Source organism: Manis pentadactyla, chromosome 12 (assembly GCF_030020395.1).
Source record: "Manis pentadactyla isolate mManPen7 chromosome 12, mManPen7.hap1, whole genome shotgun sequence".
NCBI classification, from domain to species: Eukaryota; Metazoa; Chordata; class Mammalia; order Pholidota; family Manidae; genus Manis; species Manis pentadactyla.
Window position 1 is genome coordinate 102,417,060 of NC_080030.1, and position 23,162 is coordinate 102,440,221.

Genomic DNA, 23,162 nt, shown 5'->3' on the forward strand with positions numbered 1-23,162 from the left:
GGCTACAGCCACCTAAAATTGCCCCAAACGGAGAATTCCCTTTTTGTAATGGTTTTCCGTGGGAGAAGGTGAGAGATAGCACGTCCTGACTGCACGACCAGACAGTGTTGCTGTTCTCAGAGATGTAAAAAGTGGCAAGGGACTTGGGTTTAAAAGTACAAACACAGAGAGAATCCCACCTTAATGGGTATCATTATGACATCCCGTTCAATATAATGAGGCCATTTCCAATATCTGGCCAGCAGCCCATATTAGCACGGCTTTACTGATGTGGATACAACAAATTCTGTTTGAACAAGAAATCCCCAGGAAAAAAAGAAAAAGAGAGATCCTTTCACAGGCTCTATCCATTTAGCAATCAATCAACGGAAAAATTTCCTTGTAGTGAAGGCAGCAGTGCCCGTTTGAATCCTGGTAAAATATTAGATGTTTTAAATAAAATATCACCTATGGGTGATAGGCATGGATTGCTGGTTTGCAAAAATGTCGTTATGTTGATACTTGAACTGGTGAAAGGGATGTGGGGTCCGGCCTGGTGGTGGGGGCAGGGCGGCGAGCGCATTGCATGGTGGCTGACTGCATTCCGGGCACACCCAAAGTGTGTGGTGAGCGAGTCACTTTGTGAAGACCCCCTATAGAACAAGAGAGTAAACTATCCATAGACCTTTACAAAATCTCTGTATGACATCATATTACTTCCTAAATACTAGATGGAATCATGTGAAATTGCCAACATTGGACGGTTTTAACGTACAAAAGGGGCAATTTCATATGGTTCACCCTAGGACAATGTTACCAGCTTAAAGACAGCATGCCAAAGAGGAATGTGGGCGGCCTCTGCAGCCTTGGCCCTGGCTTGGTAGGCCCACTCATTAGCTGTGTTGCATTGGCTAAGTCACTTGGCCTCTCTGAGCCTCTGGCACCAATTAGCAGCCCCTCAAATGTCAGTCTTTAGTTCCCAAAGTTTCTAAGTACCGCAATGGACTGAGCACCCTCCCACCACTCCCTCAACTTGGAGCTGACAGTCATCTTCCAGTCTTTCCAGGGCAGGGCAGAAATATCTGGGAATAACCCTTTACAAAAGAGAAGTTTTAAATAAGTACCCTAAAGTAGTTATCAACATTTTTTTAAAACATAATAAATCTGCAAATGCAGTTTTGACTCGAGAAAGATTTTTCAATTTAAAATTTGCTGAGATTCACAATCCCACTGTAAATCAGCCCCAGAAAATATTTTAAAAATCATATTCAAAGCTGAACAAAAATCCACTCAGCCTCATTCAAACAGGACAAAAATCAAGGTGGGCACAACTGCCCTCTCTGGATGAGGCAATAAGATACCCAGCACCTACCCTGGGCAGCGTCGCCCTGGTGAGAGCTAACACCGGCCTGCAGCCCATGCCTCTGCTGCCAGTCATGATCCCGCTCACCACTCACGTGCACACACGCACACGCACGCACACACACACACACACACAGGGCCCCAGCTCCTCCTACCGCCTCCAGCTGACCGAAGGGAGTCTCGCACACCTGCAGGCCTGCTCCTCAGGGCTGAACCCCACAGAGCCAGGCCGCTTCGGGCCCTCCGCTTTCTAACTGTGGATGGAAGCGCTTCCCTCCAGGAAGGATGCTCAGTCACCAGCAAGCCTACAGGGAAACCAAGCTAGGAGACAGCTTGAACTTGCACTTATTTCTTTTCTCTGCAGTTACTGTCTTATTTGTTGATGTCCCCAGACCTTGGCTTAGCACCTGATACATGATAGGTACTCACTACAACCTTGACGATTGCTGAAAGACCTCGTAGTCCTTACCAACTAGAACAAGGTGGATCTAACAGTCCTTTCCAGATATGTCAGGATGACTGGTAGTCGCTCATTCTTGGTGCTTTCTGCTGCTTTCCTAAGACCTGTGCTTTCCCGCCTTCAGCCCAAGGGCTCACAGACATTCACTTTGCCCTTATTAGCAAGCCAAAAGTTATTTTACTTAATTTCACTGAAATCACCAGCCTAATGATTCACATTTACTTGATGTTACTCTGAGTCAGGCACAGTGCCAAAAACCTCACACATTCTCATTTAATGTCCACAAGGGCTCTATAAGGTAGATAGTATTTTATACACGTTACAGATGTTTGAAAAAATCCATCACAAAGATAAGCAAGTCGCCCACAGTCACAGAGCTAGTCAGTGGCAGGGCTTGGATTTAAACAGCCGATAGGCCCTGAGCCCAGGCTATGTTACATCATAAAATGTAGTGAGATCTCATTTCATAAAATGTTTTCCAAATACTATGCAATGTATCCCTCTGGTTATCAGGGTTCAGACATGTAACTAGGAAGCCTGGGGTTAGACTGCATCGTGGGCTAATAGCAGGACTATGGTGTCAAACACTGCACTGGAGGGGGTGGGGTCCTGGTCCTGCCGATCTGGAGCCCCCCAGATAGGCTTCTTGCCCCTAGCTCTCCTCCAGTCCTCTGCTGTTTGCTGTCCTAATGATTACCTCACCTTTGACTTCTACAAATAATTTTTAAAATACCACGATTATATATGTGGTATCACCATGTATTCATTTCAGTAAGATTTTACACTAAATTCAGAGCACTGACATCCCTTGAAACTTGAAGAACTGTTTTCTATTCTCAGATGCTAAAAAGCCTACTATTAATAAAGTGGGGTGAACATACTGAAAATATGCCAGTACTAATTTGAGAAAGGCAAGAGGCTTAGGGAAAAGAGCTTCCAGCCCTGATGAAACACGCTCAGTTCCAACAGAAAGGTCCAGGGACAAGCAGCACAAGAAGGAAGAAATCCAGCCCAGCTGGGATGCAGACAGTGGGACAAGCACCACTGAATCTCATGCGAAGGGGATGCGAACTGTGTTACCGGAAACACTTAGGGAAAAAGAACAGCAGGACGATTCTGTATCTAAGTCACTGTTCCATCTGCTAATATTATGCCTTCTCCTAGACAGAACTGATGCAAGAATCACCTGAATACAATTTTGCCATCTCTGAAAATTGCTCTTACAAGGTCAAAGTTTGCCACTCTTTAAAAAGAACTAAATAACAACCAGAAGACCCTGCCTCTACTTTCGACCCTTAGAATTCTACCCCTTTCCTCATCCAACCTCATTTCAAGCTCGTTTGAATTCTGTGTCCTCAGCGAATAGTGATAAAGTGCACCATACCATTTCGAACCATGCTAATCTTAGTTCTTAACTATTTAAGGGGAACGCCTCTATTTTGCTAACTAAATTATAAACTCCTTGAGAGATGCCAAGACTCCTGCCTCACGTATTCATGCAATAAATCATTGCCATCTGCCATCCTCTGTGATACCCTGGCAATAGAGCTTCCCCCATGTCATGTGCAGAAACGGGGCATATACAAAAGGGTTCACTGAACACCATCAAAACTGCCAGTGTTGCATGTTTGAGTCACTTTGCATTGTAACAACTGACATTGGTAAATTCTCAAACACCAGTTCCAACTAAATGAATCTTAGACATTTGATAAGAACTTAGTCTCTTAGAAGCTTCTTTTTCCCTGTAAAGCACATTCCTTATGTAAAGCACCCCCCACCCTTACCAGGCACTAGCCATGCACTTGGAAACTGCTGCCTCACCTCCCTCCGAGCAGAGGTCTCAGTTCCCCGCGGGGTACACAATGACAGCAGTGAGGACCAGGATGAACAGACCTGGACCGCAGAAACCGCTACCCACAAGTGGCACAATGCTTGGAGGTGCGTGTGCGTGTTGAGAGACCAGAGGGAGGAAGGAAAATGAATACTTCATTTGTGGATATGAGAATTTAGAAATTCAAGTTAAAGAGGGGAACTATTCATCCTCTTCCAGAGTATGTCGGTTGATATCATGTAATTGACAAGAGCTAATTACAACAGTGAAGATATTTTGAGCACCTGCTTTCTGCAAGGTACAGAGCTATAAATACATTATCCCATTCAATCCTCCTCAGTCCTTAAATGGTGGGTACAAATGCCCCCACTTACCAGACAGGAAAAGAGAAGGTCGAAGTCTCACAGCTGTTATGCAGCAAAGCATATTCAAACTCAGACCTGACACCAAAGCCTGTACCTTCCCTTGCAGGTTGCTTGGAATAATGCTGTGGGCTTTTATAAAAAACCAAGTCAAGATCCGACTGCAATACAGCTCCCAGAGTAAAAGTCACAGATGGTAAGCAGATGGCCCAGACTCAACCCGACCCCAGGCATTGTTAATGCCCTACAGAAACAAGTTCCCCCTCATGTCCCTCCACCCCGCCGTCACCATAGACCACCTCTCTCCCCTGCCAGCACCCCGGACCTAGGAGTGCCGGAGGCAGGGGGAAGGAGGTGGAGAAGTTACTCCTTCAGACCAAGTGGAATGTCACATTCTACCAACCATGGGCACTCAGTTATTTCCAGGTTTCCCCTGAACTCCAGCCAGTCCTTTCCGCATGGCAACTTAAGCACAGGCACTAGCGCTTCAACCCAAAGGAATTTCCTATCACCACCTGCTCATCTGGAAGGATGTCACAAGCCAACGGGAGCGGAGAGCAGATAGGAAGCACAGGATAAGGGCCTTTTACTATAATTATCAAGCTACGCATGACCCACCCTCCCACAAACACACATCTTGTACAAAATGTAACAGGGTTTGCCACGTGAGAGACTAAGTCAGAAAATGAAAACATGCTTTCCTGGAGTCCCAGGAAGGCCTCATTTGAATTTGTCTATCCACTCACAATAACATGTATGAATCCCTGCCTTCAAATAAGGTGATGATCCATGTTTTCCCATGATGCGTCTCAAAGATCAGGACCTGTTCCCTCCCAGCACAGAAGAGCGGTCAGACTAGTCATGTGGCACACGCCACGTGGTCTCCGTCCAGGAAGTGAAGGGGAGGTCCTGTCAGTCAGTGCCCCCCAGGTCTGGGCAGCAAGAAAGGAAGGGGTGGACGCAGAGAGGTCTGCGGAGCGGGAAGCGGCCGGGCAGCAGGATTGCTGGAGGGCCAGAGGATCCGCACCGGCCCAGGGCATGCTGGGAAGCTCTCCATCCCCAGCCCCTGACCAGGGGCCCCAGGGGACAGCCTTTCCTGCTGTTCTCCCTCACAAGCAGAAAAGGGACAACGCCACCTCCCTGTCTACACACACACACGTACACACACCATCTGGGAAATGCTGCCACAGGAGGTAATGTGAGCATCTCCTGATAAAAAGGATGCCTGGCTTGACAATCCAGTGATGTTCATTTTAACACTTTGCTTAATAACGACATAAAATTTTAGATCTGGTGGCAGAAATGATATAACTTGTAACAGCAATAATGTGTCTGTGCAAACTAAGGGCAGGCCATCCGGTAGAAAACTAAAGTATTTGCAGGCCACATTTTTTCTTATAAAATGAAAATGTCCTTAGTGAGATTTACAGGGGGAAAAAAGATGTATTTTTATTTGAATGTCATTGAGAAGATAATACTACTAAGTTTAAACCACTGAACTGTCAATATCTGTACATACTTTTGGAACAGCAACACAGAAGCAGCTTTTTAGTCATCATGAGATCAGATGAGAGCCTGCTCAGGGTCGGGAGAGCTGAACGCTGCAGGCCTTGCCCACCTACAGTCTCCCCTCTCTCCCAGGCATCTTCCCCACCCCACAGAGAGAACCCCGGATGCAGCTGAACCTGACACCCCCGGCCTTACTCCCGGCTTCACACTTACTCAGTGTATGTGGCCTCAATTTTCTCACCTAGAAAATGGGGAGCATGGTCTCTGCCCCAACTGAAATACCGAACCATCCAAGTAACAAGTTTGGTAAGGATTTGAAAGAACTGTGCATTACATTTGTTTCTTAAAAAATTATAAAGTGTGAGCATATATCACAAATCCAAAACCAAATACAGATTACTATGATAAAAAAAATTACAGTAAGGGGAAAATGGAGGGAGGATAAGATTAGTGAGTACTGGCATTACATACTATAAAACAGACTAAATCTCCCAGCTCTTTCTTTTAATGAAGTGTTTTGGTAGTTATGAAATTAGTATTAATAGTTTCAGTTGTTACAAATTACTATTCATACAAATGGGCCTTCAGTTCATTGCTGTAATCATTGTTACACAAAAGATCATTTGGAAAGGACACCTGGGGCTTTGATGTTTAGTATTGTCATAATAAAGATGAAACACAATTAAGGACCCAATCTACTTTATCAGTATACATTAGTGCATGGTTATTATTTTTAATGATCAAAAAACTTGAATCTATGCAACAAGTATGCCATAGATTCAAGGCATGAAAGTAAATTATTTTTTCTATCTTGCTGTAACTCACTATGTCAAAAGACACTTCATTTGACATTATTTACAATATAAAAGTGATTTTCCTAACAAGAAAATAAAATACATTTCTGTAACTATACCTGTTATTAGTCAAGTTTTCAAAAACCACTTTCTAAAATTTCCTAGTAGTAGTAACAATAATATCACTGGGTCTTTTATATTAATAAAAAATTTAAGTTTAAATGCCCAAATTAATTCAGCACTGTTTATATACTTGAAAGAGCAAACTAATATGAGCATATTTTAATGTTTGCTGCTTTACAGAAAGGATATATAAGGGTTTATATTCACAGAATATGTTAACTCTTAAAACTCTTTTTGATTGTGAGAACAACAATAGTTTCATGCAAAGAAAGAAGAAGAAAAATTATGGGATCTGCAATCACTACAATGTAGAGACCCTTTTTTTCTTTTTACATGAAGTAAATGTGGCTCTTTTGACATTAACCCTAACTTTTCTACAAATTCAAAGGATTATTTAATAGATAGCAAGTATTATATAGCTCACTAATGTAAATTGTCTCAATTTGTTTGACTTTCTGTAACACTGAAGTAGAAATTTTAACACACAAAATTACTTCCTTCTATGTGTTCAGTCACTCTAAAATAATGCCCTATCCTAAACTTAGGAATTAAGCAGAAAAGTCTTTACCAACAAAGGAATGGTTGAAAAATATTAAATTAGTATGATTCCAAAACTACCATATCACTCTTGGTATCTCTCCTTTACTTTCCATATCAGAATCGTACTAGCTTCCATTCTCATTAGAAGTCTAGTTTAAAATCCACTAACAATTACGACTACATTCTATACAAGTCCTCTCGTAAAAAGTTGTCTATCAATCAGCCTGAGGTCATACATCAGTGAGCACTTGAATTTCAGTGGCATATTGTTTTTAATGGCATCAGTAAACTAGATCTCGTGTATATTCTTGGAACCTTCTACACACAGTAATTTTAAACACTTTAAATGTGCCATCATAAATGTAGAAGAATGTTATTTAAGGATGAAGTATCAGGATGTTTGCAGCTTACTTTGAAATGATTCAGTAGAGGGAAAAATGCACATTCAAATAGACACACATATAGGTAGAGGGAGACATAAAGCAAATATGGCTTAGACTATATGTTATAGATACAGATTATAGATGGATATTGGATATTCATTGTACTATTCTTCTAACTTTTCTGTGTTTGAAAATTTCGTGTTTTCAAATATTTTTAAGTGGGATTTTTATACTTCATTGGTTTATTTTTAAAAGTAGATTCGAAGGTTTTATTTTCAAAGCATATGAAGCTTAAAAACATAAAGAGAATCTAGACTTCATTTTTCTAGAAATTACTTTTCATAGTTTATTGGGTGTTCCACATTTTCAATTTTCTTCATATTAGGTACTAATGTTTTAAGTCTGGACAGGCTATGAATAATTAATACTATTAACTGAGCAAACTCAAAGAAATATGAACTCAAGGAAATTACCTAGGTTTTACACAAAATGCTTTCCTTTATTTCTCTGTATTTTTCTGGATTTTCCCCAACATTCCGTGTTACTAGACACTAGCTCTATTCACCTATCCTCTTGAAAATAATCAGAGATCAGGGCCTGTCCTACTTAACTCTTATTTCAAACCCTGTGGGCGCTCAAAATTTGTAACAGTTTTTTTTTTTTTAATGTGGGACATAAAGTTAACAGGGATGTGTGTCAAAGAACATCATAAAGTGGTCAGTTTTCTGGTTGGCTTTTGTGTTCTTGTTTTGGGATTGGGGGTTTTAATGAGGAGCTATAGAAGCTTTAAGGTACCCCAAGGATCCAGAGAGCCTGAGACATTTAGAAAATCTAATCAGAGTGGCCACTCCCTCTCCTGTCCAGATTTCCAGAGCACCAACATTTTGTATGATGGCCATTCAAAAGCCAGTAAAGCACCACTTGCCACTAAAATTCTGGTATTCACTGTTGCAGCTGCTTTTTAAAACAAGGCTGCTGAATATTTCAATCCCCCATTTTTTTAAGGCACATTTTAACTTAACAGTAGATTTTACCACCAGGAAATGAGAAAAATGAGGTTCTTATGACTATAGCTTCCACCAAAATGTCATATCTTCATTTAACCAGTCCTTATTTAAAATTCTCTCTACTTTCATGGCATGAAAATCCCTTCAAAATGTATGCTATTAAAATGTCTAAATTTGGAAAACATCTGCTCTGTCAAATTATTTGGGTGGGGGGAGGGCTGTGGTTTTAAGTACATGGTTTGAGGTGGTATATTTGAAAAGAATTCACTTAACATTCTCTGGCTTCCTAGAGAACTGGCCAGGAAAACAAATGCATGTGGTGGTAGCTCACTGCTACCATAGAGAATCAATAGCCATCTATTTAATTTTCTAAGACAATGTAAATTAGTAACTCCAGCCAGATGTGTGATATACACATCAAACAAACTGCAACCTGTTCATTATGAAAATCCTGTCAACACACACAGAGCCACTTGATGACATTTCATGTAAGGCAGTTTCCACATTTGCAGTCACAAAGATTGTCCTAAGAATTTGTTATACAACGAACTGGGGCTGAGACTCATAAAAGGGTAATCAATTTCAGCTTTTCATCCTCTGTGCTTCTGTGTGTTTATTTCTATTTTCACTCAGAGGTATAAAGCGTTCTGAAAAGTGCATGCCATGCTATTTTTCCTGCTGTAAATCACTTATCCTCATTACATCTTTTTAATCTGATGGAAAGTTGGTAGGCTAATCTTGCAGCTCCGAAGAACTGTAAAGAATGAGAGTTAACAGAAGGAAGAAAAGTACACTTCTCCACCAGAAAACAAAACAGACTATTTCAAAGTGACTCCAAACATAAATTAACTTTACCCATTGGGAGGTCGAACTTGCATTCTGATCATTGATATGGGTCTGTGTGACTATATACCCTGCTGTTTGATAAAAAATGATTACTAACCACAGGCACCACAAGAGAACAGAGTGCATGCATAATGCTCATGATGTCTCAGACATACAAAGCACCTTCTTAAAGAATGTCTGTTTCCTTTCCAGAGCAGGCAGACATAATTTTTCACTCTTTAATATGTCTGCTTCACAGAGTGGCTTATTTCATGAATTACGCTTTGTCATTTTTCTTTTACACTTATTTTAATAATATGAAATACTGCATTTGTAAAAATAGATGGTTGTGTTCATGATACCCAAAATATTGGTATGTTTTCTGCTCTGTATTAAAACCCACAGCTTTCTTGCTATTACAAAAACTTAAGATATTTATTTTAATACTGTTTACTAAAATGAAAGAAAGAAAAGATTCTTCTTTATAACCAGCTATTCTTGAATACTGAATTTTCACCTAAACCAAGTCCATTTTCCAAGTCCATTGAATTAAATTTTCTTATGAAACAAGGCACAGAGCAAATAGTCTTACTGCCAAGCACAATACTTCCAGCTACTACATTTTTAATTTAGCAACTTAAAAGGAGTGGACTGAATCTAGCCCTCATGGCCTATAGTGTAGTTGATTCCCAGCAGTATACCCCTTAGGTAACTTCCTAATGTCAAAATGGCATTTCTACTAAGTGTGCGGTGTGTTAATGCTTCCTGAGTAAGTAACTCCTGAGATCCCCCCAAATCACAAGAATTTCAGCCTCTGCCAAAAAAAGGCAACTTCACACACAAAAGGGTTCTGCATAAAGGCTTCAACCCTACGCAGTTCAGCCCTCACAAACATACAGAAGGTGCTTTCTGCGCGAGGAGCCCACCGGGCCACGTGACCAGCCTGCAGGGCCACACACGCAACGGGAAATGGAGATTGTTTCTAGAAAGCAGGAGGCTCCGATGCGGCCCCCGCGGCCGCCCCACCAGCCGCGTCGGCAGGTGGCACCGCGACGCCAGCTCCTCACCCAGGGATGCGGTCGCACGACGCGCAGGGCCTGGACGCTGGCCAAGACCCTCAGCGTTGGCTCGGGTCCCTGTGCTGCCTGGAGGTTAAAGCCAGGCCCCTCCTGGTCACTTACACCCTCTTTGTGGCTCAGGGAAAGAATCACTCTCTCAGAACTCTTTAACTTGGATTGGAGCCTCTGGTTAAAATTAAGAACTTCAAACTCAGATTTGAAAAAGTGAAACAGATGTCCTGTTTGTTAGCCATAAATGGCTCCGTACGTCGGGCCCTTTTCTCTCTTTTTTTCTTTCTGCGGCATTAAGTTTTATTTAATGCAGAGTTCGCTTAAAAGGTTACAAGAGAGAGAGTAGAAAGCAAAGATGGGCTGTGAATGGAAAAACTCCTAAATCTTCCTCTAGAATATAACGAAGGAAGGCTCTTCATAAAGATGAAAGTGCTCAAGCTGCCGTCTCCCAGGGCAGCCAGCACTCGGGGGGCAGAACCGGCGTTCTCAGTGGACCCCAGCCTCGCCCGGCCGTGCCCACCACCTGCACCCGCGTGGAGACCAGGGTCGCCTGGGGTGGGGGAAGGGGTCACGGACTCGCACTCACGTGAGGACGTAGTTGACGCTGACGATACAGTGCGGCCTGGAGGAGCGGCTGTTGTGCACGATGGTCGCGTAGCTCTGCACCCAGACCCAGCCGCCGTGCTTCGCCAGGAACCTGTAGTACTTGGTGGTCACCTGTCCCTTCACCAGCACTGAAGGGGAGACAGAGGCCGCTGGTGGGGCAGAAGCCCGCTCCGGGTCCGGCCCAAGCGCAGCCCCTGGCGCTGGCGCGCAGGCCCCCTGCGGGCCCCAATAACCGCGCCCGGGCGGGCGGGCGGGAGGATCCGCACGTTCCCGGGCCAATTGATGACCCTGGTAATTTGCATCGAGTCCTGCGGTCCGTCGCGGTTAGGAAAGGGCGAGAGACACTGCACTTTCGGGCCTGCCCCCGTTCAATACTCCACCTACCCAGGGCAGGGTCTGGGCAGCTGAACCGAGGCGCACGGGCCCTGCCCCGGGAGACTCAGCCCGAAGCAAAGCTACGGCCCAAGCTGACGCCGGTCAGTGCGCCCGCGTTTTTTTATTTTTTTATTTTTTGCCCCCATCTTTCGTGAGGTTTGCCGGGGGTGCTGGGGCGGAGGAGGGCGGGCTGGGGAAGCGGGAGGGCGTATCAATAGGAGAATAAGATTCCTCCGGGGCATTTTCTGCCACAACCTCAGTCACCGTCCCTCCGCCCGGGCGGGGGCCGCGGGTGCGACGGAAAACAGGTGCAGCCCGGCGTGCAGGCGGCCGTAGGCGAGGCCCCGCCTCCCACCCGGCCCCACCCGCCCCGCGCCCGCCAGGCCGCGCGCCCCGCCCCGGGCGCCTTACGCAGGTGGTGGGCGCAGCGCAGGTGGAAGGTGTCGCAGCCGTGCACGTGGTGGTACAGGGTCTTCTCGATCAGGTCCTGAGGTTCGTACCCCGTCAGTTCGGCCACCCTACGGAGAGCAATCCCAGCGGGCTGAGCACGGGGTGCGGGGAGGCCCGGCTGCCATCCTCAGAATGGGCTCAGAGGGCAGCCGAGGAGCTCTCGGTCACTGAGCGGGCGGCCCTCGCGCTCAGGGTGGCGCCCCCCGCCCTGGACCCCCCACCTGGCGTCCAGGAAGATGAGCTTCATGTCCAGGCTGGCGCGAAACATGAACATGTTGCTGTGCAGCTTGATCTCGGTGACGGCGCTGGGCGGCAGCGAGTGGCCCACGGCCACCAGGCCCACGTTCTGGTAGCAGCCGTCAAAAGGCGACATGTCCAGGCTGTACTGGCGGATCTTCAGGTACCCGCTGCAGTGGATGACCTGCGGCGGAGGGGCAGACGGGGAGGCTCAGCCACAGCCCTCACACCATCCGAAAAGGCGGGGAAGGGATCTAAACATGTGAGACTCCTCAGCCGCAGGCGCCACGTGCGCCGCGCCCCGCACTGAAGCGCCCCAAGTTACTGGTGCTCCAAGACATCTCAAGGGACCGGCTGTGTTCCCACACTGAACTCCCCTGGGGCTTGTAGAAATGCGGAGACCTGGGCCCTGCCAACCCTAACGCATCCGAATCGCCAAGTGAGGCCCTGGAACCTGCATTCTAATCAAGTCTGCTCTCATTGAGCAGGAGAACCGTGGCTTGGGGCCAAAGCTCCCATCCCCAACCTCCCTGCGGGTCAGAATCTGACGCTGGGGGTAAACTAGGAATCCACCGAAGTCACCGACAGTTTCAGACGCTTCGCACACCCCTAGGGCCCATTATGGGTTCCACATTAAGCGCCCCAGCGGGCGGACAGTCCCCGGACCCAGTGAGACTCAGCCTTAAAACGTAGTTACCGGTATTCGCAAAGCTCAAGGACGCCAGGCGTAAGTCCCAGCCCGCAGCACTTCGACGCCTATGGGAGATGCCCCGTGGGGAGGTGCGGGCAGAGACCGTCCCCGCCGAGCCGCACTGGCCTCTGGTCCCGATGCCTCCCCCTGCACCCCGCTAGGTGGCCGGAGCAGCCGCGAGGCGTAAACCTTGCCTCTCAGCCACACACCTTGTAGCCGCCGCAGGTGAGGCCCGCGTTCCTTTTGGCCAAGACGCACTTCATCCGCAGGAAGAAGGAGCGCTCGATCTCGTACTCTGGGAGAGAGGAGCGGAGGGAGGCGCAGGGCATGAGGCCAGGCTAACCGGGGAACGGTCACTAGCCGCCGGCTGCCCGAGTGCCGCAGGCACGCGTCCGCCTTACCCTGGACGAAGTGAGAGTGGTACGGCTGATGGGCCGTGAGCACCGCCGTCATCTCGTCGTGGTCGGCCGGGTGGATGTACTCGTAAATGCTGTTCCCGGTCAGCTCTACCTGCAAAGAGGAGGGTATCACCTTCTCGGAGGTGGTGGAACGTCCCGTGGAGGGGCTGGAAGTTTGGATCAGGGGGTCACAGGACGGACTGTGAGGACAGGAACCAGAACCCCAGAGTCGGCACTGAGTTCTAATTCCAGTTCTGATGCCTGCTACCTGTCTCAGTCTATCTGAGCCTGTTTCTTTATTTAGGAAAGGCAGCAATGATAACAGTAACTGTAGCAGTAATAGTATAGTCACAGTGGCTCCCCAGCAATGCTCTGGTGCAGACATCCTGACAGAAGTACGTAACTGCCTCCCACGATGTCTGGCTTATGGTAGGCTCTCAACAAGGTAGTTATCCTTTGGACTTGGGGTGTGAGCTAGAGGATGAGGGAGCAGAGGAACGGGGAGATCCAGATCTCCTGCCACCTAAGATGTCCCCAGTCCCAGAACTGCACATAGACAAGCTCTGGGAAAGCCCCGCCCCACCCCGCCCCTCTCTCCCTCCAGCTCTGGCTGTAAATATTGAAGGCTGGAGGTGTGGACCACTCACCTACCTGAGAAAGGCCCAGGTGCACCGAGGCTGTCTCCGAGATGTACATGATCTTCCCATCTGGGGCCACCACAAAGATGAAGCCATCCAGGGTCTGTGGAGAGAGAAGCAGAGCTGATGGAGAGACCTCTGGGCCATCAGAGAAATTGGGTAGGAGGCAGACAGAAGTTAGAGATGTACAACCAGAGAGCAGAGACATGGAGTAGAGGGGCTGGCAGGGAACGGGGTCTAGCAACCCAGCCACAGGAGTCCCTCTTGTGTTCATTCCAACTTTGCAAGCCCCTGGGAGAGACCCAGAGGAAGTGGTGGATGGGGTCACCTCCCTCCAAGACTCAGGATCCACCAAAAAAAGACAAAGCAGACAGATCTGTGACACATGCACATAAACATTTTGACGATGGGGAACTCATGGCCTGTGATACGAGGTGGGTTAGGTTTTTGGGGTGATGGTCATGGAAGAACCAGAACCCTCATGTGCCAGTCTTGGAGGACACCATAGTTGCAGCATCCCGTAATGGAAAGAGTACTAGCGGAGTTCGGAGAACAGCAGGCAGTGGGTGATGTGGAAGGGCTGGAAGTCTGAAAAGTTTGTGGATAGAAGGCAGCTGGCCAGTGGCTGGACAAAGATTCCAGGAGAGCAGGATTTAGGAGATGAGAGGCTTTCCAGGCAGCAGATCCATAGAGCAGTTTTGTGTGTGTGTGTGTGTGTGTGTGTGTGTGTGTGTGTGTGTGATGAGAGGCTCCATAGTATGTGTGTGTGTGTGTGTGTGTGTGTGTGTGATGAGAGGCTCCATAGAGCAGTGGTGTGTGTGTGTGTGTGTGTGTGATGAGAGGCTCCATAGAGCAGTGGTGTGTGTGTGTGTGTGTGTGTGTGTGTGTGTATGTGTGTGATGAGAGGCTCCATAGTGTGTGTGTGTGTGTGTGTGTGTGTGATGAGAGGCTCCATAGAGCAGTGGTGTGTGTGTGTGTGTGTGTGTGTGTGCGCGCGCGCACGTGCGTGTGTGTGTGTGTTTACACTGAGGCATCAAACTGACAGGCTCTCCAGGAAGCAAAGTCTTAGGTGTCCACTGTCCCTTTATCTCTGTGAATGAGGCTCTAGTCCAGGCAGTGCAGACATAGGATGAGTCAGACCCTGAGCAAGGAGCTGGAAGTCCAGCAGGGCGACTGGCCAGAAGACAACAGAAGAACCACACCGATGAGTCGGCAGTGCTGCGGGGGTCCTGAGGCTGGGTGGCCAGAGGCCTGGGGGAGAATCAGAGGGGCCTCAGAAGAGCTGTTTGAGCAGAGCCTTGAAGAGGAAGCTTGAACTGGAGACGGAAGGAAGCTTCTCCTAGGCAGAGGGAATGACAGGACAAAGCAAGGGCTGGGGGAGGGCAGGCCCGGCACACCCAGGGGTGATCAGTCTAGTGTCCCAGAACCTACACCAGCGCTGCACTTGGAGACTGTGAGGTGCCCATGTGGGGAATTTGGAAATGCTCCTGTAGGCATCAGGGTTCTGACAGAAAGTTCTAAGTGGGGGGAGTAGCATGCTTAGTTGTGTGTGTGTGTTTTTTCTGAAAGAATGTGAACAGTGATCTACAGGAGGAAAAAGTGGGAATGAGGAGATTGGAGGTGGTCAAGCCTGAACTGAGGTGGCTACGGTGGAGATGGGGAACGCAGAGTCTAAGTCAGAGATGGTTCTGGCCCCAGAATTTACAGTAGCAGAAAGAAAAGCCGAGATTGAGTTCAAGATCATTAAATAGGGAGTTACACCATTAACCAAGATTAAGAATTTAGGGATACATGGTGAGCTTCCGTCTGAGCAGAACTCTGCAGGAGGGAGATAGTGAGTTCTTGCTTTGGAGATGCTAAACTTCAGCTGTATGCGGATTTCCATTTGGACATGTCCATTTGGCAGCAGGAAATAAAGGTCTGGTTCTCAGGAAGAGTGTCTAGACTGGAAAAACCATCTAGAGTCAAACAAATGTGGGGAAAGGAGCTGAAATAGTGGTGGTGGCTGAGATCACCCAGGAGGCCTTGAAGCTGTGAGAGGAGAAACAGAACTGGAGCCTTGGGGAAATGCCAGCATTTATAGCCAGACAGTGGTGGGGAAGCAGAGGAGAAAGCAGAGAGGGAGAAGAATTCAGGAAATTGTGCTACTTGAGAAACTGAGGGAGTGGGAGAATGTCAAGTACCACCAAGTGCACCTCCATTGGGTTTTGCCCAAATGCCATTTTGCTCAGTGCGGTCCTCTGCAACTGTCCTCATTTGAAATGGCATCACTCAAACACAGCCATCTTTCTTTGCTTATTTTTCTCCATAGTGCCTACACCTCCTGTTCTACTGTGCAGCGGACCTGTGTGGGTTTGCAAGCCTGCTCTGCTTAGATTGTGAACTCCGTGAGGGCAGGGCTTTCTGTCTGGTACACAGTTGGCCCTCCCTTAATTTTGGAATGAATGGGGTCTGGTCAGATAAAAGGTAAGCATCTCAGCTGGATATAAAAATGTGATGGAGCCTGTGCAGAGCACAACAGCTGGGAAAGATGCCACATTGCAAGGGTGTAGGAGATAGGAAGGCAGGGTGAGCAATGAAGATTCAGAGTGTGATTAAGACCTTTGAGATGTTGGGGATGAAAAAGAGGAAAATGATTGCTCAAGAGGTAGAAGGAGTGAGGGACTACTTGGGTTTTGTTCTCTTGTTTATACTGAAGAGGGTTATTAGCTGGGAATAGGGGAAGATTCAGGGAGGAGGGTCAGTTGTTGGGACAACTAACGGAAAATGTACCTGAGAAAGAGGACAGTCAGTGACTTTATATTTAAATGCAGAAGTGTGGAGGCCAGGCCTGTGAGGGAAGGCTTGCACAAGGCCTCTGCTCTGTGAAACTAAATTCTCCTGGGCCTCTGGGATTGAGGGACAGAGAAGCAGGGGGCAGGCAAGGGGGAGCATGCCAAGAGATGCTGCCCATGCCTAGTCCACCAGGGAGAACCGAATCAGATTCCCCAGTGCTGCTTAGGTTTGAGGCTTCCACGTGAGACGCTGGAGGCAGACTTGAATAATAATAATAATAATAATAATAAGGGGATGCGGGGTGGCAGATGAGTGTCACGCCTAAAAATGCCACCGGGAGTTTTACTATTTTTAAATATTTGCTAGGCTACTTAAGCGGGCAACGGGCAATTTCAAACAGTGTACACTGCAAACAACGCGGTAATGGGAGCCTCCACATTGGGTAAACTCATTACCTGGGGAGGTGCCTGTGTGTACGCGAGGGGCTGTACACGGCCTGGGCTGGCCTGGGGTGAGAGCGCGTGCAGAGGGAGGGGAGGAAACGAGCCGCAGACGCAGCTGGGGCCGGATGCGTGGGCTTAAAGCATTGACGGGCATTTCTACCAGATTCCCGTTCTGGCCTCTCTAAATCCTTCATTTCGGACGGTTTTGCAGCCCGGCCTCCGCAGTTCCGCCCGCTGCGCCCCGGTTCTGTCTGGAGACGGGCGTCGGCTGGCGCCCCCCTCCCTCCGTTCAGCGGGCCTGATCCGGGCCCGGCCGGGTTCCCTTGCGAACCCCACGTGCGGATTGTCACCTGGCCCCCCGCCCGGTCTCGAGGCGCCGTCAGCACCCAGCGGGGCTAATAAGAGCTGAACATTGTAACTTTGCGGGGAGCTGCAAGGGCTGCGCGAAGGGCCCATCTCATTTTGGTGGGAAACCAGAAGCCCAGCGCGGCGCCCGAAAGCACAAGCGCCTCCCGGAGGCCCGCGCCTGTACCTGGAGCAGGTGGGACCCCAGCTCGCGGCCCACGTTGTCCAGGGGGCTCGTCCGGCTCGAGTGGCCCCATGCCTCGCCGAGCCCTGTGGAGACACAGAGACGCGCTTTAACGACGGCACTCGGGCCCGGCCGACGGTCCGAGACTAGCCCCGCGGTTGGGGCGCACGGCAAGCCTCGCACGCCGGACCAGCTACCCCCCGGCTCGCCCTCCCTGCCCACGGAGGGCGGGGAGGCCCCTGGCACGGCACCCCTGCGGGAGCTTTTGCGTAGTTCGCTGGTGTGTTTAGGGGGGTGCGGGGCACGATTTCTCACCCAAAGTTTCACCCTGACGCTTATGTGGAGGCTGTGAATGTCTGCCTGCCTGGAGCGACCTGAGGCGGCGGCCGTGTCCCGCTGGTCCCTGGCAGGCTTTCTAGTTGGCGGCGGGTCTCTCCAGCCATTTTCCTGCCCTTTTCCTCAGAATTGCATCCCCTTTGGAAAAATCCGTTTGCTTGCGGATGGCTTCCTCCTTCCTATGCCTCCCCTCCTAATCCCTCCTCACACAACCTCACCTCACGTCCCCAAAGAAGCCACATAGCCATTTTCGTCCTAAGTCAGTTCCTTTCCGGTGCTAACTTCGTTTTTGCGATATGTTCGATCCCTTCTGGATAGAGAGAATCAATCCGTTTCTCTACTTTTGGTTTCATCTATTACAAAGACGGCCCCTTCCTGCCCTTGATGCGACCATGTTAAGTAAGATCTGTCCAAGCTTTGCTACAAATCATTTCTCCGGTGATGCCTCAAAAATAAAACTCTCAGGGCTGCCCGTGGCTGGTTTTCAAAAAATTAATAGGGAGTCGGCTCTAGATACCTGTTTGGGAAAATAAAATGAAAAACAAGGCAGAAGGACCTTCCCCAGACCAAGGGTAAACTTCTTACGGGTAGTATCTTCTAACAGTGTTGCTGCTGAAATTAATTTAACTAGGTAGTTAAACTCCTTTATGCTTACATCATTAAACGAGGTTTAATATGACAAAAAGGGTGTGTGTGATTTACTGGTTTAGTGCATTAGGGGGCAAATCACTACGAAGTACACAACGACAAACACACTCGTCTGGTAACATGGGGGTGGGGGCGGATCTTTCAGAATTAAACGTGGAGTTGGACTCTTAAAATGTGTTGGCCAGGAACTGCTTCCTAAGCAAGCGATCAACCCCCCGATAACGAGTAACCGTGAGCCCCCCTTAAGCTAGAATCGGGTCTTTCTGGGTGTTTGCACATCTAAATAAATCTAACGATTTCCCCAGCGCTCTGCAAACACTGAGGCCCCCGCCCGCGCTCGGACCCCCCTCCCTCCCTGGCGTCAAGCCCACCCCTCCGGCCTCCTCAGCCCGCCCCGGTTTCCCTCCGTGGAGTGACTCCCCGGCCCTGATCGGGGGTCCTCGCGGACCCTTCCGGAGGGCCTCTGCCTCAGCCGCCGGGGCACAGCCCTTGGCCTGGTCCCCGTCCCTTCGCGGCGCCCGTCTCAGCCGCGCTGTCCCCTTGGGTTCTGGCGCGAGGTGCTCCTCCTTTCACCCCCGCTCACACGGACACACCCAGAGGTGGCCGGGGGCACGGGGAGAAGGGCTGTAGAGGCCGCACCTGGGAGAAGGGCCACGCTGGGGGCGCGGGGGCGCGGGGGGCGCTGGCCCTGGGGCGCCGGGGGCCCGCCGAGGCCCGAAAGCCCAAAGCCCCCAGGGGCGAAGGGAGGCGGTGGAGGCCCGGCTGCCTCTGGCATCCTCGGCCGCAGCGCCCCCGAAGGGTGCGAAGCCCGCAGTGGAGGCCAAACAAAGTCTTCATGTGAAACGATGAAGTTTCCCCAAAGCTGCTGGGAGACGCCCGGGAGCGGCCTCCGCCCCGAATCATCTGACAAGGCCCCGAGCTGGGCTCGCGGTTAAGTGCCGGTTCCGAACTCCCCGGCCAGCCCCGGCTGCTTGTTGTGCCGGGTTGCGGCCTCATTAGTATGCGTCTACGCGGGAAAAATAAGACTTCCCGGCAGGTTAATAAACAGCCCGCCCGGCGCTGGTTTCCCAGGTCCCCCCCGCCACCTCTCCTGCCCCCTTCCTCCCACTCCCCACCCCCGCTTTTAGGGAACCTTTTGCTTTCACGGAGCACTGCCTTCTCTTTATGCTCCTGGTCGAAATCTCCGTCCCACGGTTCTGTCTGGGTTAATGTTTTATAAAGGGCTGCCTGCCCTGCCCGGGTCCACCTGGCGGACGCTCCTGACCTCATACTAGGGCAGAGCTCGTCCTTCGGCCTGCCAGGACCCCTTCTGCAGCCCGGGTCACGGGCTCTGCCTCCGAAAATCCCGGAGTGGGCCAGAGACCCCTCTCCCGGGACCCCCTTTCATCCTGCCTGCGGTGACGCGCTCCCGCACCCAATTTCGGTTGGTGGGGGGGGGGGTAAGCTGAGATTTCGTTTCTGCACTTGACCTACCGCAGAAAATTCGCAAATCCTTTGATTGTCTGTCTAAAATGAGGAGGAAACCAGCTCTCTTTGCAGCAGGATTACAGTGGGAACAAGATCTAAAGATTCTCTTGTAATTCGGTGAGGCCGAGGGAGCGGGGTTTTGCAAAGAGAGAAAAGGAGCTCCGCGAGGGAGGCGATAACTAAATCGGGTTTTAGACAAAAGGATTTTCCCCAGCTAAAGTGGCCGAAGACAAAGGAAAACATAATCTATTTTGGAAGATTTCCAAGATATGCCACATTAACCTTAGCAGATAAATTTTGCTTCTCTCCACCCCCCCTCTTCCCTTAAAGTCTGTTTTATCATATTTACATAAGTAGTATTAGAAGGGATGTATCTATTATGGATCTAAAGGACTAGCTCACAGTTCATGCGAAAACCGAGCGAAGTTTCACTGTTGCTTTACCCTCAGTGCGCGGTTGAGCCATTTCCATTTAAATACCCCCTGACCCAAGGATTACCTCAATGGACTGACTGCACGGGTTTTGTAATTTCCTGAAAATGAGATTTCGATTTATAAAACAAGAAACCAATTAGTAACCAAATGAGGCGAAGTAGATCCACTAAAATTGACCTAATCCCACAGGCACAATTTAGGCCCGTTCTTGGCGAATGAATGATGAGCCCGAGTCTAGCTGGAGCTCAAAGCATCACCCAGCTGTGTTATTGCAAGCAGCAACAATAAATTGATCGAGCTATTCCTTCGGAATGAGTTTCATACCCTTGACAAAATACAGATTACGGACCGGGCTGGTCACCACCCCCTTCACTCAGGCAGGAAGAAGAAGAAAGGAGCTCGTTCTACTTTTTTTTTCTTTAATAAATAAACACTATCTCAATAGAAACGTGCCCTCTTTGTAGTCGTTCGCGGAAACCTTCATGTCTGTGACAGATCGCGATACGCCTTTTAGGAATATAGGGACGGGGGTGCTGCACGAGCTCGCCCTTGATTCCACCACAGCTTGGTGGCTGGGGCAGGAAAGGTCCTCCGGGACCGCGCTCCTGGCTTCGGGTTCCGAGGGGGCTTGTCCCAGCCCCCCGGGTTTCCCGTCGGGCCTGCGCACCCCGGCCGGGGGCTCGCGGCTCAAGCCTCCTCCCCGGGCCCGGCAGCCACGCAGCCTTCGTTTCCGGGCTCCGGGAGCCCCCGAGGCTGGGCTCTCCGGGGAAAACAGGCGCGGAGACGGGGCCCAGCAGCCGAGAGCGCGCGCCCGAACGGCCCTGGGTGGGAGGCCGCTCCCCTCGCGGAGGGGCGCACACCCCGGCCCCGCGCTGGGCCCCGCCCCGCTCCAGGCCCGCGCGGGCCACCTGGAGGGCGCGGCCGGCCCGTCGAGGGTGTCCCGCACCGCGGCCCGAACCCCGGGGTGTGTGCCCCGCCCGCCCCCGCCTGCCCCCGAGGCCCCAGCGCGGGGAGGCCCCTGCCGGTGGCGGGGAATCTGGGCTGGGGACCGACGGGCAGAGCGCTGACCTAGTTCGGACCCGGCCCGGCGGCCGCGCTGGCCGTGGGCTCCCGAGCGCGCTGCGGGAGAACCCGAGCTGCCGGCACGGGGACAGGCCGAGGTCAACAGGTCCCCCCTACCCGAGGGCGACAATGCTCGCGGGTTGGCAGTGCTGCCCCGCGCGGGGGCTGAGAGGCACCCAGTGGCGTCGCCCCGGGGCCTCCCAGTGCGGCCGGGCGGGGCCGAGCCGCCGCCCAGAGGCGGGCGCTGCCGTGACCGCTGCGGTCCTCCCCGGCGACCGGGCTCCCAAGGCCTCGCAACGGCCGGCTCCGGCGAAGTCTCGGCCTACGGTGGGCGGGGATGTCCCGGAGCCCGGGCGGGGCCGAGAGCTGGTCTGGCGTGGGCATCGAGCAGACGCGGTGCGGAGGCCGCGCTGATCCCGTCGCGCTGCGGCCGCGGGGGGCGGCGCGGGCCGCTGCGGTGGGGAGGGAAGGGGCCGGCGCGGCGTACGGGCTTCTCCCGCTGGGCGCTCTGCAGGCGCCGTACACGCTTCGACGAGGTCTCTGTTCCTGGTCTGGTCCGAGCCACCGAGGTCGAGCAACCAACTCCCCGCAGGAACCGCCGCCCCGTGGGACTAGCTGCGGGAGGCTTGCCCCCGGGTCTCAGATATTGGGTTAGTACTTTCTAATTAGCAGTCCCATTGCTAAATAACTGAGGGTTCCTCTCCCCAAGGTTTTAAATTCCATGTATCAGACTGGGAATGGGTGGACAGCTAAAAATCACAAGGGTGTTAGCTGGGTTTAAACCTCATTCTCTTAATAAAATACCTGAGCCAACAGATAGAGAAATGCAACAAGACTCCATGCGCTCGAATTCCCTGTCTGCACTTGTGTCTGCAAAAAGCTCTGAAAAATAACTTCCTTAGAAACCAGGTTTGCCCCCTGGAAATTTAGCCTGATTTCAGCTTCAGATGAGTGAGTGTACACTGCTTTAAAGCATCCCGCCATAGCTCATGACACCCTGTTTATGTTATTGTTTTGTATTGCTTTTACTTGTGATCACTTCTTTTAAAGAAGGATTTTTTTTTCCATTGATCTGATCTACAATTTCTAGCACATAAATCTGCCTTGCAAATGCTGTGTATGGAGTTTAGTTCTGCACTCCACGTTTTAAGTCAACATCAAAACTGGAATTAAACAGAGAAAACCAGCGTGGAGCATAAACTGGGCTTAAAGGCTTTTAAATGAGAAAAACTTCTGTAAGAAAATAAACATGGAAACCTAATGCTCAATCATTTCCCGGAGCAGCAAGAAAAACAGCCTTAAATCACCCATCCACGTGGGAAATGGGGCCTTTTTTTTTTTACCCTTTCAGTCCTAGGCCTCAAAAAAATATATAGGGTGATTAGGGATTTCAATCTTGAGGTGCATATTATAGAAAGGGTCTGTGGAAGTTTGTTTAATCATCTTAGTCCTTCCAGCCTTTCTAGAGATCCTCTTTCCCCCACATAGTTACTAATTTCACTTCTGTCATTATTTTAATTTTTCCCAAGACATCTTGACAAGGAAATAGTAGTGTGATGTTACCAAGATTCTGAATGACTATAGATTTGAAAACATGTCTGATTCTTTCAAAGGTTATTCTTCAAGTCACTACGCCCCCAGCCAAAACTGTATTATAACTGGGTAACACATATATATTTCTTTCTGGTTGAATTTGTCCTGTTTTTCACACAAATAAAGTCATATATCTCTTTCTTTATCCTGCCTTTCCGGCTTTGATAATACCAAAGAATATTACATTTCTAGATACCTCAGTTTCTACTGTGCAGGACTATTTAAAATAGATTAT

General features: G+C 49.8%; 1 protein-coding gene across 2 annotated transcripts in view; it reads right to left on the bottom strand.

Moving 5' to 3' along the window:
* Positions 1–23,162, bottom strand: part of SIM1 (SIM bHLH transcription factor 1) — a 67,704-nt gene that overhangs the window by 39,599 nt on the left and 4,943 nt on the right. For both annotated transcript variants that reach the window (XM_057489448.1, XM_057489449.1), the window contains exons 3-9: positions 17,391–17,473; positions 13,650–13,743; positions 13,006–13,110; positions 12,814–12,899; positions 11,898–12,097; positions 11,638–11,744; positions 10,832–10,979 (exon numbers count right to left, since the gene is read on the bottom strand). In XM_057489448.1, the coding sequence (XP_057345431.1) occupies positions 10,832–10,979; positions 11,638–11,744; positions 11,898–12,097; positions 12,814–12,899; positions 13,006–13,110; positions 13,650–13,743; positions 17,391–17,473 (823 nt within the window). The remainder of the gene's footprint in view (positions 1–10,831; positions 10,980–11,637; positions 11,745–11,897; positions 12,098–12,813; positions 12,900–13,005; positions 13,111–13,649; positions 13,744–17,390; positions 17,474–23,162) is intronic.